Raw genomic sequence first — 18,938 nt, forward strand, 5'->3', positions numbered from 1 at the left:
AGTCTGAGCCAACATATGACTGAAAGCTATGGAGATTTTTTTTCCCTTTGATGTATCATAGGCTTCAAGTTGGGAACCATATACATGAATGTTACTGTATTGTGTCCAGTAGATTGGTAAACCCATAGGAACAAAAGAAAGGGGCAAAGAAAGTACATAGAATATTTTCCTGTTGCTTTCTTAAACTGTTGCAAACAGGCTAAAATTTCAAGAGCCGGTTTGTATGTATTGATACAATTAATATGAAACTGGCTTCTTGTAGTGTTAGTACAGCACCTTCTCTTCAGCTGAGCCATGCTATTAGTAGCACATTAGCATAACTAGGTATTGAAATAGATGTTCACATATAGCTGTCCTTTCAGTTATGCAGCTGGCAGCAGCAAACAGAGCTAGGTTATGCAAGTTCTGAAGACGTTGAGACCATCATTGAACATCACTGTCCAACCATTTGAGCTATAATTTTAGAGACTGGCTGTACAGACTGCTGCTGTGTCACTGAGACATGATCCTTTGACTTTATTTTACCTGACTATTAGTCTCTGACTGCTGTGAAATAATTAGATCAGATTTATCAGGTCAGCTGTGACAACCTGGGGCATATGAGAGGCTATATGCTCCAATGTTAGGTCAGCAACAATCCAACTTTTCACTTGGCCAATTTTTCTTCAGTTGTAAGAGACTCTGAAAGCCTTCCAACTATGGTTACTCTTCCTCCAGCCTCTTGCAATGCTCACATCCCAGTATCTCTCCTGGCTTTAAATAGTAACATCATAAACACCAAAAGAGGATCTTTTTCCCTTATCTTTACTCCAGGGAAAGGACGTTTATCCTACTTTTAATAGTGAGCTCTTCCACAAAGAACATGTGTGCGCATGCATGCACCAACTATGAAGACCTTTATGAGCTGTGATGCATGGTTGCCTGTCTAGTGGATGTTTGCCTGTTATGCAAGACATTCAGATGTGTATTGGCTTGTATTTTTCACTGTGAACTTTATTATTCAGGCATCTTTCATTCATGCTCTTATTTCGGTGCATTGAAGTGTATTATCTTGCCTTGTTCTTTCATTCACCTTAACTGCTTTGATGGTTGCTTTACTGTCCACAGAGGTATATTCACTTCTTTATTTCAGAGTTCACTAAATTAGTTTCTTTGTGGCTGGATGTCAGAAAATGTCTGAGTAAATGAATAACAAGGAGAAAATAGTCTTCTGCCCAATTCCTCTCCTTTTTCAAAAATACCTGCTTTCTGTCTATATCTGTGCAGTGCTGTATATGCGCAACGTGTCTCATTTGCATAAGCTATTTGTCGTCACTTTCAAGATTTTGAGAAAGCAGCTGCAGGTGAATGCTGCAGGGAGCAAGACTGGATCCTGCAGGAAGTAAAGGGACTGTTTGGATTGTAACCCTGCTCTGGGAAGGAGAGCTGGGGATTCCTGATTCAGGAAGAGAACATTTTTGAACCATGGAACCAGTGGTTGAAGGGCCCAGCTGTGTACGGCTGGCATGAAGTGCTATTCTGCTCTGAGAAAGAGGGATGTGCACTCCCTTGATTAGGAGGAAGGATTGGGGCCTGGAAGGACAATGTGCTTATAGGCTCAGTGAATTGGATCTCCAGTCCCAGAAGGGACTGTTTTGAAATGACATAGGCTGGGTGGAATTTTTTAGGAGTTCTGTGAGAAAGGGAAACTGAGGCAGGGTGCTGCAGAGTCACTTAGGCCCTGAGAGGGTGCTCAGGAGGAGGCCATCCATTACACAGCTCCGGAGACTGAAGCACATGGAACAGGGATGATTTGTCATCCGAGTAGATCTTAATACGGATCTGAGAGACCACCTTTAAGACCAAGAGGGTACTTCTTTCTCCACAACCCATTCAGACTTTGTGTATCTGCTGAAACTGCCAACCGGGATACCAAATGCAGTGAAGGGTTTTGGGTTTTTTTTTGCCATGGGTATTTTGCTAAACCCCATTCATTTAAGCATAAGCTCCTGCCTTACTCATCATTGTGCACTGTCTCTAGTCTCATCTATCCTCATTTCCTTCCTGCTATGCTATACCAGCTATACCAACATGATGCTTTATTGTCTCTAACTACTGACCAGTCTACTCCTCCATCCCCAGACACTTCTTTCTTACAATACACAAAGGACACATACCTATTTCATTAAGGACAACAGAATGATTTACTATAGATGAGAACTGAAAATGGCTCCTAGTTTCCAGAAGTGCAAAGAACAGGGGCGATGACAGGTGGGTAGAACTACTGTACTGGCGGTTTTCCACAGTGATAGCCAGTGGCACTATACTCTAGCTGTGTTGCCACTGGGTTCTGCAAAAATGTTGGCTGTCAGGATCCCCGTGGTATTTATCCTTCTGTAATTGTATTAAATTGGTTAGTTACAGCATGGGAAGACAGTATGGTTTAGTGGAAAGGGCACTGGATTGAGAGTCAGGAAAACTGGGTTCTATTTCCGGTTCTGTGGCATTGGTCAAGTCACATCACTTTTTGCTTTGCCATGAGTGCAGGGAACTGGACTAGTTGACCTCTCGAGATCCCTTCCAGCCCTATGATTCTATGATTTAATGGGTCTGTGATATCCAGGTCAGGCAAGATGATCCGATGGTTTCTTCTGGCTTTGGAATCTATGAATCTCTCTGTGTCTTTGTTAACCTTTTCAGCCTTTCTCTGTCCTATTTATTTAGACTGTGGACGCTTCAAGGTAGGGACTGCTTTTGCTGTGGGTTTGCACTGTGACTAGCTCAAGAGTCCTAATCTCAGCTGAGGCCTCTAGATGGTGGTAATAATAATAATAATTATATAGCAAAATTAAAAACGTGGTTGTATTTCAGACGTTGCTTTTCTGACAGACATAAAATGCCACCCTCACATGGCTAGGGTTAGTTTTCTAATAACTGTACCAGTTTTATGATGCTGTATTTACGAGAATGAAACCAGACACTGTTTTAAATGTTCACAATAATCTTTAAAAAGAAAACATGAAGAGGTGTCGTTTGTCTTCCGGACAAGGATTCCTCAGTCCTTTATACTATTTGCTGTCAGTGTATATAGTGCATCTATCAGAAGCAAAAACATTAACAATTTAAACACATACAGAAATAAATCCAAACTGACAGTGTCACCAATAAACTGAAAAACTTTCCACCCCACAAAAGGTTAAGATTCTGCCCACTCAAGGAAAGCTTGAGTAAACATATGTGCCTTACCATGTGCTCTGCAAGTCAACCCTCAGACCAAGGGGGTGGGGAGGAGGTAAAGAGATAATTCAAGAATTGAAGGACTTCTGCTGAGCACTCCCTGCCCTGAGACACACGAAGTTTAGGAACTGTTACCCTGAACATTCCAGGTGATCATAACATCAGGTTGGAAAGAAAGGCAGTCTCTATGGGAGGCAGGACCCAACCCATAAAGGGCTTTTATTGATCGAAATCAAACCTTGACATGAAACCCGTGCAGTCTGTGAAGCACACGTATAATACCATTCATTAATCAGGCAGGTATTTTGCTCTTGGTGGTAGTTTTCAAGGGTAATCCCATGCAGAGTGAAATGTATTCCAGTGTGGAGGTAATCCAGGCATGGATAATTGTAGTGACATCCACATCTGAAAGGAAATGTCAGTTATCTTGCTTAGTAAAGATGAAGAAAAACATTCTTGCTTATTACAGCTTTTTAGATGTAAAGTAGTAGCTGGCTATTTAATATTTACCTGAAATTGTGAACTTAAGTTATAGTTCATGAGCTTTACTCACTCAACTGAAAGGACATATATCACCACCTGCATCTCTAGTTGCTTCTTCACCATCACCATATTCCTATCCAGCTGCAGTTTTAGCTCACCTTTGACTGCATCCTGAAGTCAAACTTGTCCAGACACTAGGAAAATACAGTGACTGCACTCAATGGATCTGATGAAGAATATTAGAATATGAGAAATTTTAGGAACAGCCACAGAAAGCCATGAAATACTGGTGCTCTCCTTTCTGCTGCTATTTATCCTTCTAATTTATTATACCATCCCCATCTTCTCTATTATTCCTGCATAATATTTAATTCATCTTTAAATTCTTACAAAGCATCCATCCATGCCCATCTATTGTAGAAAAAGTAGTATTTGTATTACAGTAACCGCTAGCAATGGTGCAGCTCCTGTTAGTGTTGAAAAGGCTTGGGTGAATTTTATCACTGTGAAAACCGCCTATTGTAAGCACTCCATACTTTAAGGAGTGATGGTGTTACTCCCACCAGTTGCAGCTGTACCATTGCTGGCCTGCTGTCTATTAAGTCCCAGATTCTTAGGAGTCTTGCATTAATATCATAAGGGCCACATTCTGCTCTGTTACACCAGTGTCAATCCAGAGTAGCTCCACTGAACCCAGCAGGGTAAAATTCCTACTGAAAAAACAAAGGCAATATGATCCAACAATTGAAGACCAAAGGAAATGTATAAATGAAAACATGGCAATGATTATACTTGATATATTCTGATGAAAGATTAGTGCATGTGCACTCAGTGCTTTATGAAAGATGGATAAGTCATCACCATTCTGTGGATGGATAAACTTGGACATGGAGAGGTTAAGTAACTTGCCCACAGTCCACAAAATCAGAGCTCAGCATTATTTGCAGTCTTGATTACAAGTCAGGATTGAGGTGCGTTTGCAGACCTGGGTCTGCCTAACCACACTATGCCTGCCCAACCTAGGCTTCTAGTCTCTTTCATGAGTAGTAAATTCACTTGCAAAATATTGTTAATATCAAATGGAATCAGTATTTTCAAAAAGTACTTGCACACTCTGAGAGAGAGCGTGAAGAACTCTGAATTGAAACAAATGTAAACCTGAGGGGAAATTCAGACCTTCATCTGGGTCCATCTCCTGGGTGCCTGGTTTTGTTGCAAGGCTACACATCTGGCTGTCCCTGTACCCAGGCTGCCCTACTCTTGAACACCTTTAGCAACCCTGTGCTTTGAATGGGCGTTCAGATTATTATATTTGCCATTGACTCAGGTTTTTTCTCTCTGGTGATCCTAACCCAAACATAAGTCACCACATCAAATTCCATTTATCTTAAATAAAATATACATTTATTTGCATAGGATACCAGAATTGCAAAGTAACAGGAAATAAACCCATTTGGTTGGATACAATGACAAAGGCATCAATGTGTTGATACAAAGTGTAAAAAACATTATCTGCAGCACAGATGAACAAAGTGTCTCTCTCTGAGCTGACAGACTGAGAGAAACTGTTGATAGTCTTGAGTCAGAGTTCTAGTATGTTTATACCAGGTTTTCCTTTCGCTCTTGTGTCCATGAACCCTCTCTTAATATAGTCTTTGTCCCTTTGAAGTGGTGATGAAGAGGTTATTCAGTGCCATACTCTATTATGATTGTGGCAACATTGTTTCTAAGTTATTTCACAGTAATACAGAGGATTTCTTCCTGTTGTGTATCCAAGATTAATTTTTAATATTACAGAGGTATTCCACTCATATTGTTTTTGTTGGATTTCTGTTCCATTCCTTGTTCCTCTGTGTACAAAAATATAGCTGCACATTACAGGTTTTTCCCCAGAATACAGCAGAGATGTCTGATCTGAAGGGACTGGGAATAAATGAGTCTCATAAATTTTCATTCGCTTTGTTGATAGCCTTTAGTACCATGCAAATGAAAAATCATTCCTTTGGAAGATTAACTGTTAAAGAGGTGTTTTCTGGTTTTTGTTTAGACCATCTGAGGGACACCACCTCTCTTCTTCATGATTGCACTATCTTCCTTGGCAGAGGAAGCAGCCTGTGCTCTGGGACCCTCCCATCCCACAGAGTTGTAGAGCCAGGCTCCAGCCCGAATGTCTACACTGCAATTAAACAGCCCCTTAGTATGAGCCTGAGGCAGCTGGCATGGGCCCAACCATAGGTTTTTTATTGTAGTGTAGATATGCCCTAAGAAACATTGAGCTGCTTGAAGGAGTGATGCTAGTGATTCAGTGGCAGTGTTCCGTCTGAGTTAGTACAGAATCAGCGCCTCTGTGGGATAAGAGGGTGAGGTGAAAAGTACAGGGTAGTCTAGAGGTGCTCTTTCACTTGAGACATAAAACAGAGGTTCTGAACCATAGCACTAATTACAAGAATAGATGTTAATAAAAAATGAAAGAAAATTTCTTAATTTTTTCTTTGTTTTTGTCAACCTCTCACTTTTGATTATGGAGCTAGTTGGCAAATAGCTCTAATTGTTAACCTAGTGTCCTATCTTAGATAATAAAGTTTTGCCAAACTAAATTTCAATTGGGTACTCTGTTCTTTACTTCTTATTCCATAGTGTTGCTTTGCACTGTCAAACAATTGCCATGTTTCACCCTAGAGGTGGATGAATTTCAGTGATAGATAAGTTGATCCCTGTGTATAATTTTGAATGTTTATTCTAAGTTTGTTTATTTTAGTTTGTTTATTTTAAGGGCTTTGGAATCTTTGAGTATAAGATGATATTAGTGACCCGAGGAAACCAGTGAATGTTTAACTTACCAAAAATATCCTTAATTAAAATGTATCTGCATCTTCAGAATAAGAGAAAATCGTGTTTCATATAGTTTTAGCTTTAAAAGATAGTATGGGTGAAGAAACTTCTATATCCTCAGTGTACTTCCCTGGGATCCCTGTACCATATCAACATAAAGACGTAGGCTATTAATAGGAACTCTTCTACATTGCAAAGTCTGTATTTTATTTTCTAACAACTTAATAGGTTTTACTTAATGATTCCAATGTATGTTTGTTGTTGTTTTTTAGAGGAAACAATGAACAGTATCATCAACTCCAGTCTGGAATCTGTCATCTCTTCCAATGTAAACAGCTTCCTCTACTCCAACAGCACTCTCCGACCCAACCCAAACTCGAGTGACCCTGACCTGGAAGTAATTAAACCCAGTCGGCCAAACTCGCTGTAAGTACAGTGATAATTAGTATGTCATAGAGCCTCTGTCCAGCCAACGTACATAAATTCAGTGAGGGCACTGTCTTAGTCTGAATCAAGGCAGTCTGTTGAAGAATATAATTCAAAATCCTATTTTTTAATGGGAGCATTGTTATGTGCATTGCGTTTTTAACTTGGTCTAAATTTTAGAATTAGTTACTGTTTGTTATACCTGTTGGCTTCTTTGTGCTCTAATTATTTTGAATGTGTGGGGGCACTTTGATCATATTCAAGTAGATCTTTAAGTTGTTGCTTGCACTGTTCTGAAACATCTGGCGTTGAATGCTGGGAATCCTAGAGGAAAGTAAATAAAACAGTGGAACAAAGCACTAATAAAATTGTTTTCTTCCTACTTAGTTAAAATCTAAGACTGCTGTCAGTACAGTTGGTCTCCAGCCAACTGTGTGCCATTGCTTATACTATTACTTCCCTCACCAGGAAAGTTCAAGGCAAAAAATTGCAGCTTTGATGATGACTCTCAGGGGATGGCTGAGTTATTGTGATGTCCCCTGAACCCGTCACAGCTGAGCTCTCACACCAGTGGCATGTGCTGTTGAGGGGAATTTCCTTCCTTTTGGGGCTTTGCTGTATCTGTCAATATTTTCCCACAGAACCTCCCCTTCCCACACATCTGAAGGCCTGAACAGATCTCCCCCAGACACTGTGGATCTCTGACAAGCCCAAGCCAAGTTTAGTGTCTGTCCCAGTTTTTCTGCATTTCTCAGTGTGCCACTTAATAAATCATGTCAACAGACATCCCTTTAGAATAACCAAGAAGAACGCTGCACTGGCTAGGGTGCTATGACAAGAATGGCACTGGCGTCATGCTGCAAACTTCTAAGGAAGAGTCACTATTCCCACACTTCCTCCACTCCTTCCTCTCTGTACAGTTCAGAGGGTGAAAATTTCCACTCTGCTATAAAAGCTTTCTGGTCTCTTGGAAGTAAATCATAGAATCATAGAAATGTAGGACTTGAAGGGGACCCTGATAGGTCATCAAGACCAAGATCTGCTCTTGTGATTAATAATCTAGGACTTTGTAAATTTGGGAGGAGAATGAGTGTGCCAGCAGTGCAGAAGTTTTATCTGTGCATTTTGAAGAACAAAACTGTTGCCTGGATTGAGAGAAGTTTTTTGAGCTGGGTGGGAATGTCTCTATACTTGTTATATCATACTGTGTAAAAATTTAGGCCCATGTTTGTAGAATTTGGTATGGGCAAAAATATGCACATACTACAACTGGTGTAATTCCCTGTGTAAATGAAGCTCACATATTATCATGCGCATGTGTTTGAAAGTTCTGGTTTCTGTCAATGGGTTTTACCTCACTCAGTTGATTCTTATTGTCATTAGAACATGGACAACGTGCATGGCGGATCTGACTAGTTAAATAAGGTTTTGAGTATCTCTGGTGTTTACACCTTGGGTAGGACTTGTAAGCCAATTTGGTCTCTGCCTCACAATGCATTGGAGCTTGAAGGGTGCATAGTATCACCGATTGTCTGTTCCTGAAGTCTTTGCTGCCATATACAATATGCAAGGCTGAAGGGGTGTGAACTAGTGACTGGTGACTTTCATTAAGCAAAGTTTTTCTCCACTCCTTCATCCTTGAGACTTATTGTGCCCAGGACATCATGAAAGACCCAAAAAGACTATACACAAAACCCCAGATTGGGTTGTAATTGCTGGTGAGTGGGAAGTTTTGTCTCAGAGATTTCTCTTCCAAGGGTTTCTTTGATTTCTACCTGCTGAATGGATTTTTTAATACTTTTTTGGAACCTCAGGAACCAAGGGCATCTGATGGAAGAGTTCCTGAAAAGAAAGTGGGGTTCCCAAAAATAAAACCCCTCTCCATCTCCAATGGAGGCATAGTGTAATGAAGGGGCAACCAGCCATGACAGATGGTGACAACAGCATCAGGGTGAAAACCCCTGCTATTACTGACTCCTGGAAGAGGGATACGTTCTGCACACATAGGACTGGCATGACCCAAATCCCACTTAGGCAAAGCGCAGCTTTTATGACAACTTTCTGGAAGTGCAAACCAGACCTCAGAGGCGCATTCCATGTCACCATATGGATAATGACAGCACTGAACAGAATTGGGTGCAAGACTGCTCTTGTCAAAGAACTCACTCATTACCAGGTCATAATCACCGGCATCACCGAGGCATATCTGCCACAGAGCGATCAAGTTACTGTGGAAGGAGCAACCATCCTCCACTCCAATGGTCCACACCAAACTCAAAGTATGGCACTCATTACTAGACAACCTCTAGCACAGACTTTAACCACCTGGAAACACGTATCTCCATGCTTTTTTTTTTTTTCTGTGCCTGGTTCTGACATCATCATGGACATCTATCTGTCATTGTGGCCTATGTGCCAATGGAAGACCTGCAGAAAAGGATTCTTTCCAGCACCAGCTGGCAGCAAAAATCCAATCAACTCTACCATGACATACTGCTAGTGCTTGGGAATTTCAGTCCCTTGACTGCCTGCGATTGAACTGGATATGAAACCGCGATAGGTCCTTTTGGATCGGGTTCCCCAAATGACACCACCACCTGGCTTTTGACATTGTGTGTCGCTGTCATTTGTCTTCTACTTGTCCTGGTTTAGGTGCCTTAATAATCATCACTGAACCTGGATTTCAAATAATGGATATGGTATGAAAGAAATTGTCCACATCCTCATCAGAAATCGCTCCCTAATGAAATCTCAGTGGGTCTTTGGCAGCAGAGAAACACCAGCAAACTCAGATCATAGACTGTACTCAATTCTCACTGCATCTTCCAATGCTTTGCAAGCCAGACACTCATGAAAAATACAATATCCAGCATCTATCTGAGGATCCTGTTGAAGCTGTGAAATACACACAGGCTGTCAAGGATCACATGGATAGAGCCCTACGCAGATACAAAATTTGTATCCGCGTCCAATTCACAAACATGATCTGCAGATATCCACGGATATAAAGCAGATAGCCACAGATTTGCAGGGCTATGTACATGGAGATGGCCTGGAGTGGATACATAATGCTCTATCATATGCTGCCGCTGAAACAAGCCTTTTCAGACCATCACACAATAAGCCTGGGCTTTCTGAAGAGGACTTTGATATATTTATGAAAAATATATTTGATATATATATGAAAAAGGCAGAAGCTCACAAACATGGAGATGTCCAAGAATGTAAATGGCTGAAAGGCATTTTCCAGGCCATGGCAAAATGTGACCATGGGATCTATGCCAACTCCCTTGCTGACGAAGCAGAAGATGGCCTAAAATACAACAATCTGTTGCTTGCCTAGTGAGCCATCATATGCCTGGCTGGGAGCCATGAACAGCTTTGTAGCATTCCCATCATGAAACCAGACAGCTCTCCCTGTTCATCGATGAATGAGGTCCCGGACAGATGGAAAACACATTATGGAGATGTGTTGAACCACACACCTGCTGACTGTCTAGAGCTATGTGACTTGGCAAACTGTACAACTGCAGATCCAGAGACAAACACTGATCCTTTGTCACTTGAGGAGACACAGAAGCCCATCCAAAAATTACAAAAGAGATGTAGGCTCATAAACATTAAGGTCAGAAGGGACCAATATGATCATCTTGTCTGACCTCCTGCACAATGCAGGCCACAGAACCTCACCTACCCACTCCTGTAAAAAACCTATAACTGAATTAATGAAGTCCTCAAATCATGGTTTAAAGACTTTAAGGTACAGAGAATCCACCAGCAAGTGAGCTGCGCCCCATGCTACAGAGGAAGGCGAAAAAACACTAGGCCTTTACCAACTGCCCTGGGAGAAAATTCCTTCCCGACCCTAAATATGGCAATCAGTTAAATCCTGAACATGTGGAAAAGACTTACCAGCCAGACATCCAAGAAAGAACTATCTGTAGTAACTCAGAAACCACCCCATCAAACATCCCATCCCAGGCCACTGGCATATTTACCATTATTAGTCAAAGATGAGTTAATTGCCAAATTAGGCTATCCCATCATACCATTCCCTCCACAAACTTATCAAGCTCAGTTTTGAAACCAGCTAGGTTTTTTGCCCCCACTACTCCCCTTGGAAAGCTATTCCAGAACTTCACTCCTCTGATGGTTAGCCATCAAATCCAAACTTCCTGATGGCCAGTTTATATCCATTTGTTCGTGTGTCCACATTGGTGCTGAATAATTAAATAATTCCTGTCCCTCCCTGGTATTTATCCCTCTGATATATTTATAAAGAGAAATCATATCTCCCCTCAACCTTCTTTGGTTAGGCTAAACAAGCCAAGTTTTTTGAGTCTCCTCTCATAAGGCAGGTTTTGCACCTGTTCCAGTTTGAATTCATCTTTCTTAAACATGGGGGACCAGAATATTCCAGATGAGGTCTCACCAGCTCCTTGCATAAAGGTACTAACACCTCCCTCTCTCTACTGGAAATATCTCGTCTGATGCATCCTAGGACCACATTAGCTTTTTTCACTGCCACATCACATTGGCGCTCATAGTCATCCTGTGATCACCCATACGTCCAGGTCCTTCTCCTCCTCTGTCACTTCCAAATGATGCATTTCTAGCTTATAGCAAAAATTGTTGTTGTTAGTCCCTAAATGCATGACCTTGTGCTTTCCACTATTACATTTCATCCTGTTTCTATTACTTCAGTTTTACAAGGTCATGCTGCTGAACCTGATGGTATTCCACCCCAAGCTGCTCAAAGGTGCCTCAAAAGTGCCTCAAACAGCCTGCATCAGCTGTTCTTAAAAGTGTGGGCATCAGGCAATGTATCAGCAGAATGGAAAGATGTCATCATAGTGTCCCCATGTAAAGGCAAAGAATCTCACACTGAATGTGGCAGCTACTAGCTAACTCACTGTTATCTGTCCCTGGAAAGGTTTTTGCTCACATTCTGGTTGGAAGGGTGCAGTCACTCCTTAACAGACATAATTGTCACAGTAGGTTTTGCTGTTGGGTGGTCAACCATGGACGCTGTCCCTACCCAGAATTTAACTGCCCGCTTCATGTGGTATATATCAACATCAGAGGGTCTCTTGATTCGGTTCTTTGGCTCTCACTGAAGGGAGTTGGCATCCAGATGTTCTGCTAAATCTGGTGTACAATGTTCACACTGGTACCAGTGTGAGAGTGCACATCAGTTCATGTCCTGTGAGGTGTTTCTACATCTCAGGTGTGCAGCAGGGATGCATTCTTGCCTCAGCACTGTTCTGTTGAGCTATCAGTTGGATATTAGGACTTGCCATTCCACATGTCAGACTCAAGGTTGTTTTAGAAGAGGTCACCAATCAAGACTGTACTAAGTCTAGACTGTCTTCCTGGTGGAGAAGTCAGAGAATTTCAGCCCTACCCTTCAAGGTCTCCAAGATGCTGCTCACACTATGGGGTTGAACATGGCATGGCAGAAGACCAAGGTCTAGCACCTCAGAGCTGGGCTTCCAGAACTCCAGTGCTGCAGGGAGGAGTCAAGTACCATGACATTTCACACACACAGCGTGGAGAGCATTGATGAATTTATCTATCTAGGCTGCATGTAAAGTTGACATAGTCATAGCAAACTGGAGGTTCTTCAACTAATAAGTCTTGCTGCCTCCTGCATGAACTTGATATCTTGCTTATGGATGCAGAAACATCTTTGCACAGGTCAGAAACCTGGGCTTTCTTACAGGCAGACTTGGAACAGCTAGAGGTATTCCATTTATGCTTTCAGCACCAAATTCTGAGTATAAAGCGGTTTGATTTTGTGAAAGATGACATAATCTCACAGAGATCTGGCCTTCTTTCAGTTGCTCATTATATTCAAAAGTGGCATTGCATGCTCGTCAGCCATGTCATCATGATGGACAAAAACACCCCAGCATGCAATGCTCCCAAATTGTTCATTGACGCATGAAGAGATGTGTGCCCTGACCCTACCTGGTGCTGCCCAGGGGATCGCCCCCAAGATTCATGGATTTGCAGGATTGAGCAAGATCTGAGAACCTCACTATGTGGTGCCTAGTATGACTCAACCAACTGTGGTCACTCTAGCTGGCACAACAGTCCTCTGTAGACTATGCATGGTTGATGATGATGATGGTTGATGCTAATGCTTACTTCACAGAGTTCACAGTATGTTCTATGGGTTTTACATGAACACAGCTTACATGGTTCAATCTGCTTTGCACAAATCAATTCTGTTCTAGTTCTTACCTGTATTCCTGTTGTTGTTACTGTTTGTTGAAGTGTGTTAGTTTGTCTTTAAATATTTGCTTTTAACCTCATTTGCCATCCCATGTAAAATCTTGTTGCTAATTTCTGTTGACTGCACTTTTGTAATTGAATTATCAGCCCGTTCTCTGCTATATGCTGATTTTTTTTTACCAGCCAAAACTGGCTAATGGTGTTTAAGCTTTGCTTTCTGTTATAAGGAACAGCTTACTCTTTTGGATATGTTGGAGGGAACACAATGTACAGAAAGGCTAGTTTGCTTGCTTAGTGTTGAGAAGGAACATGGATTTTTAAACATCTCAGGGTTTTTATTACTGTATAAAGCAAGCTTGATCATTATGGATATTTTGCTCTGTTTGGGACATACTTGCTGTTCAGTGAAGTAACATTTATTTCAGGTGTGTCTTTTTATAACAGTATTCCAACAAGACTGCTGTCCAAGCTGCTTGCATATCTTGCTTTACTCTCTGAAGTATGCAAATGGTGGAAAATGTGTTTAAGGAAGTGTGCTTTAAGGAAAAAATGGTGCTTATCTTGCTTTTATTTTATTACTTTTATTACTATAACATCTAGAGACCCCAACTAAGATTAGAGTCCAGTTATGCTACGCGTGTAGTTCACACATGGTAAAGAACAGTCTCTGTTGGGCATGATACCCCTGGTCTCCTGCTTTCCAGACTGGTGTCCCAGCCACTGCGCAACGCTACCTCTTCTGATAGAAGAGCCACTAAGAAGCCCACACAGCTTTTGTGAAATAAACTTGGCAGATTATATAGAGAAGAAACCCACTAATTTGTGTGCTATTTTTGATGGGTCTGGAGTGTTTTTCCCTTTGCAGTTAGCATTCTGTTAGTGAATGTCAGTGCTGATGGTTAATTATGAGAATTATGTTGGCTGTTACTGGGGTAGAAATGGAGCCAGTAGTAGCAGAATTCATCCCTCTAGCTACAGAATTACAATGTTTACTAGTTGCGCTTTATTGGTAAGAGAATGACTGTCAATGCCAGACATTCAGAACAATGCCAATATTGCATCGTCTGTGATTATTACTGTGTGCTGTATAACCAAATAATTTCTCTATAAAACAGTGTTTGCTTTTTAAAATGCTGAATAATTTGGATTTTGCAGTAAGTCCTTGGTTACGGAAACTGAAGTCAATCAACAGTGTTTGCTGCAGTAGTGCTAGAGTCACCACATTTCCTAGAATTTAGCTACCCCAGAACTGCTGTGTATATCAACAGTGAAAATTTCAGGGCGCATTCCCCCTTTACATGCCTTCAGGAATCCAGCTAAATTCTGTCTGCTTTGAGCCCCATCTTTCAGTTCTAACACATTAGTTACTACTTCTTCCCCGCTTCCATCCCTCTTTCTCCACTCTCTGTCCTTCCTGTGTCAGGGCCACCATATTTCAGATGTCCATCAGAGATGATTAAAGCTACCCTGCCCTTTGGCCAACAGTTCATCAAATATCTCAGTGAGAATGGTGACTTGTAACCCTGACTGTCAACTGAATCACAATATGTGCAGTCAAGGAGACCAAAAATTCCAAGTGTGGGGAGAAAGGAAGTGACTCTCTCTTTTCTTTAAAACAAAACAAAACCCCAGGAATTACTTCAAAACAAGAAACTTGCATGGAAAAAGTTAATCTTGCTCACAAACGGGTAGTATTGGCAGTGGCTGAGGTTAATAATTGGACCATTTGATTCAATTTATAGATTTTAAAGAGAGATACTCCAGTATCTTAGGGCTAAAATTTGGGCTACTTTGACTTTCTGGTGCCTGGATATCTCATTTAAAATGCAAAACCACCAGTCAATTGTTACGAAATTAAAGAGAGAGAGAGAGAGATAATAGCCATTGTTAATGAATGGTCCTTCACTGTTTTTGTTTAGTTGCTGTGACACTATCCAGCAGAGGGAATACAAATTGACCCAACCAGTCCCTTTTTCTAGAGCTAGTGGGTTAGAGTTTATTGTTCTGGGGCCTTAGCTGTGCATTTCCATACTTTCAGATGTTTGGACTTCTTGTACTTTGACTGAATTTGTCCTGGAATTGTGTTGATGTTACTGAAGGAAGCAAACAAAGCAAGCAACCTCACACTGTTTATTTTGTGCCAGGCCAGGAAAATGGGCGAGGATGAGAACTGGGTCAGAACGAAAGAGGGCATAAACTGGTACAGGAAACATTTTAGATCCTAAGTGATTTACAAACAGTAAAAAGTTTGAAGGAAGGAAAAAGTGAAGTCTGTACTTCCTGCACTGGGGCTGCCAGCCCTGTGCTTATGCTGGGATTAGCTATAACTCTAGCTAGGAAATAGGTGTGCACACACAGCACCATAGAACCAGCAGACCAAAACATTTCCCTGCTCAAAAAAAAAGTATCCTCTCTGACACTCAGTGCCTTCCCCCACACAAACACAAAATCATTAAATGTGCCCTATAAATAAAATGGCTCTCTCTTCTGTTCCCTCCCTCAAACACACACGTTTTAAGTCATTTTTTGTTGACATAACTGCAGTCTTCACCAAAGGTTTTAGATCCTGTCTACACTTACCTGTGAGATTCGGCGGCAGTCGACGAGAATTACACAAAGTATGCAAAAAACTTGCGTAACTCCCGTCGACTGCTGAGCTTCTCTTCTGTGCTCCGTCTGCGCTGTGCCGATGCGTTGACGCAGCGCTACGCTACTTTTGTAGCTAGTCTTAGTACATCGATTTCTGGATCGACTGAGCAGGTCTGCACTGACCGCTCAGTTGATCCAGAGAAATCGATCTGATGGTGGCATTTGCCGCCGTCAGTGTAGCCGTAGCCTTAATTACCTGCCAAAACCAAACAGCCCCTTACGTTTCAGTGGCCAGGTTGCAGCCTAAAAACAACAGTTCAAGTTTGAAGTACAATCAAAGCCTGATTTAAAATCAAACTTGTATCTATTTTAGTTACTACTTGACTGCTTGTAATGTCTAATTTTGCTTTAGTTTGATGAAAGCTATGAGGTTTCATGGAGAAATATTAGGGAAATCTGAAGTTTCCTTCTTCTGTTCTTGCGTCAGTAAGATGCCTGCATTTGTACAAAGCTTTGTGGAGTGAACCTGGACTTGATTTCTGTTGTCCCATAGAGAAATTAACCTTTTCATTCTTGACATCCTCTCAGGAGCCCGGGAGACCCACCCAGTTTTCTTCTCTTTGAATTTCAGCATTATTTTAGATCCCCATGCTCTAATCTTCTGCCATAATTACCATTCCTCTTCCCTTTGTTCCATTCAGGGGTTGTGTTTTCAATGACCACAGTTTAGAGGGGTGAAAGGCTATTTAATGGGGGGACTCCTAGCTTTTGGCCCCACAGAGAGCTGTAGCTAACAAGCACAATAAAACAGCCTCTACCCATTACAAGTAGTGAGAGCTCCACATGTCCAATTCAGACAGATTACAGTGTACTTGGGTTAGTGTTTCATGTTTGTTTGGGCTGCAGTCTAGCATTACTAGAGTGGAAGCTAATAAACCTGATGGTCATTAAACAGTTTGTTGGTTTTATATTCTTTATAGGAGCTTTGATTTTTCCTCTAGACAGCCATTGTTGCCATTTTTCCTTTTCCATATATAATTCCAGTCCTTTCTCTCAATTTTCTGCCTGCCCTTTTGCATCCTGTTCTAAATGTGCTAGCAGGTTTGATCTGGGAATGGCCTGCAATTAGGATTTTTAAAAACTTTAAATCAAATGTTCGTTGTGTTAAAATCCCTACATGTTATGTTGCCTGGTGACATGAGTGTTGTGTGAGTTCTACATTACTGACTTTCCTGTGCAACACCACCACGTAAACATTACCCCTCTTGGCCAGTGGAACAGCTGCTAAATTTGGAAGTACAAGGCAGCCAGCAGAAATACTCCCAACAGCCAAATTCTGACCATTATGGGAATAGCCCCAATTCAAAGTTCTTACCTGCTGCAAAAGTAGAGTTCATGTGTCTCCCTACCCCATCCTCAACCTCAGGCAAATTACTCCTGGAAGCACAGGAGTAATCTGCATGGATAAGTGACATTTACTGGGCCCATTACTGTTCTTGGGGTGCACGTAGTGAAACATATGGGCCATGCCCCCTAAGTACAGTTCTACTGGCCCCATCGGTTAATCATGGAGTGGTGTCTCTGGAATTTTGAAGGGGAACCAGATTCTGGAAAAATTTCATCTATTCTCTCCTTTGCCCTACAGCTTTCTACTGTGCAGTAGGCATAGCTATCTCAAAATCAGTAACGGAATCCATATACAGACTTAGAAAAATGCAGATAATTGGGGTTTATGACAAAAATCTTAAAATAAGTTCCTCGTTTTCATACATGCAAAGACTTGAATTCAACTCTCCCAACCCACCTGCAAGAACTAAGCCACATCCATTCATCATCTCTCCTTGCCCTGCTTTAGAACTGTCATGTCATTAACTCTTCTAGAGGGAAACACGAAACCTTGAACCCAGGTCTTGCAAGGTACAGTACTCAAATAAGGCATAAAATCACTGTCCTCCTCACTTCATGCCACATTTTTCGTAAAAGTTTTGTTAACCCTGATGTGCTTCCCTGATTCTAACTTGGATAAATACATTCTGCCTCCTTAATTGCCCCTGCAGTTTTCAATTGGATATGGTGTTTTTCCACTCCCTTCCCTAACCGATTGTGTAGCATTAAAGGATGGTGTCTGAACAGCTGTCTTCCATTCCATTTCTCTGTTGGGTAAAATGACATCTTGCCACACAGGACCGATCTGAGGCATAGTAAGTTAATGTCTGTAAAGCACTTTGAGATCCTATGATGAAAACAGCTGTATGAACGAAAAGTTCTTACTGAGCCAAATATACGGAGATTCTTATTATGAAACTTCTGTTGAATTCAATGGGAGTTTTGCCGAAGTAAAAAATAATAGATTAATGACTTCAGAATTTAGTTGTTGTCTTTTATTTTGTTATGGTAAGTAAAGGGGAGATGGTACTTTAAGGATTACTTTAAAATATATTTGTTGTTTTAATAAAAGTCTACACAAACATTTTGTAAATAATTGGGGATCTTAGCCTTTTTGTGTCTTTTATTTACAAAAGCTTTTCTGGCTCATCTTTAAAAGCCATATTTCAGTCCAACTCTGCAATGATTTGAGAGCCCAGACATAGCTCTGATGCCCTGTATTTTCATAGATTTCTAGCATATGCACTCTGCTTTTCTCAGCTTTCTGCACTGTGCTAAGGGATTGGAGATTACATTAGAAAATTACAATCGCAACCACACTTATGCAGTGGTTTTCATGTTTATTATTGTAACTACTTTCCTTTTAATAAAAAGAAACTGGTTATTTTCAGTTTTTCCTTTCTCTGACCATACAAACTTGCCAATCAGGAAGCTGAGAGAATCAGACTTTTATTGTATGAATGCATTTATTTATTAGGGTGGGGTATTTTAATGAAAAAAGTACTCCAGGAAGTAGCTGTACTTCATGACTCATCAGGATTTCTGTCTTATTCCAGAAGTCTCTCAGCAGGGGTTACAGACAAACTAAAGCTAACTACCTGATGCTACAGAAGTCTCAAGTAGAGAGGATTTTTCTAAAAGTGCATGTTTTAGAAAAGATAACTATTTAAAACAAAAAAAGTAGCCACCACAGACAAATCTGAACTGAAAAATGGGAGTTACCAAATTAAATTGCTTGCTAGCTCTGCTTGAATGTTAAAACCATAAAT

The 18,938-nt window shown here is 41.0% G+C and overlaps 1 protein-coding gene across 2 annotated transcripts in view; it reads left to right on the forward strand.

Annotated features, from left to right (window-relative positions):
* Window positions 1–18,938, forward strand: part of ARHGAP26 (Rho GTPase activating protein 26) — a 306,079-nt gene that overhangs the window by 238,679 nt on the left and 48,462 nt on the right. For both annotated transcript variants that reach the window (XM_067567247.1, XM_067567246.1), the window contains exon 20: window positions 6,804–6,957. In XM_067567247.1, coding sequence (XP_067423348.1) covers window positions 6,804–6,957 — 154 coding nt within the window. The remainder of the gene's footprint in view (window positions 1–6,803; window positions 6,958–18,938) is intronic.

The sequence above is a fragment of the Emydura macquarii genome, unplaced genomic scaffold (assembly GCF_026122565.2).
Source record: "Emydura macquarii macquarii isolate MOO-44397 ecotype Brisbane River unplaced genomic scaffold, CSIRO-AGI_Emac_v2 contig_2768, whole genome shotgun sequence".
Taxonomy (NCBI): domain Eukaryota; kingdom Metazoa; phylum Chordata; order Testudines; family Chelidae; genus Emydura; species Emydura macquarii.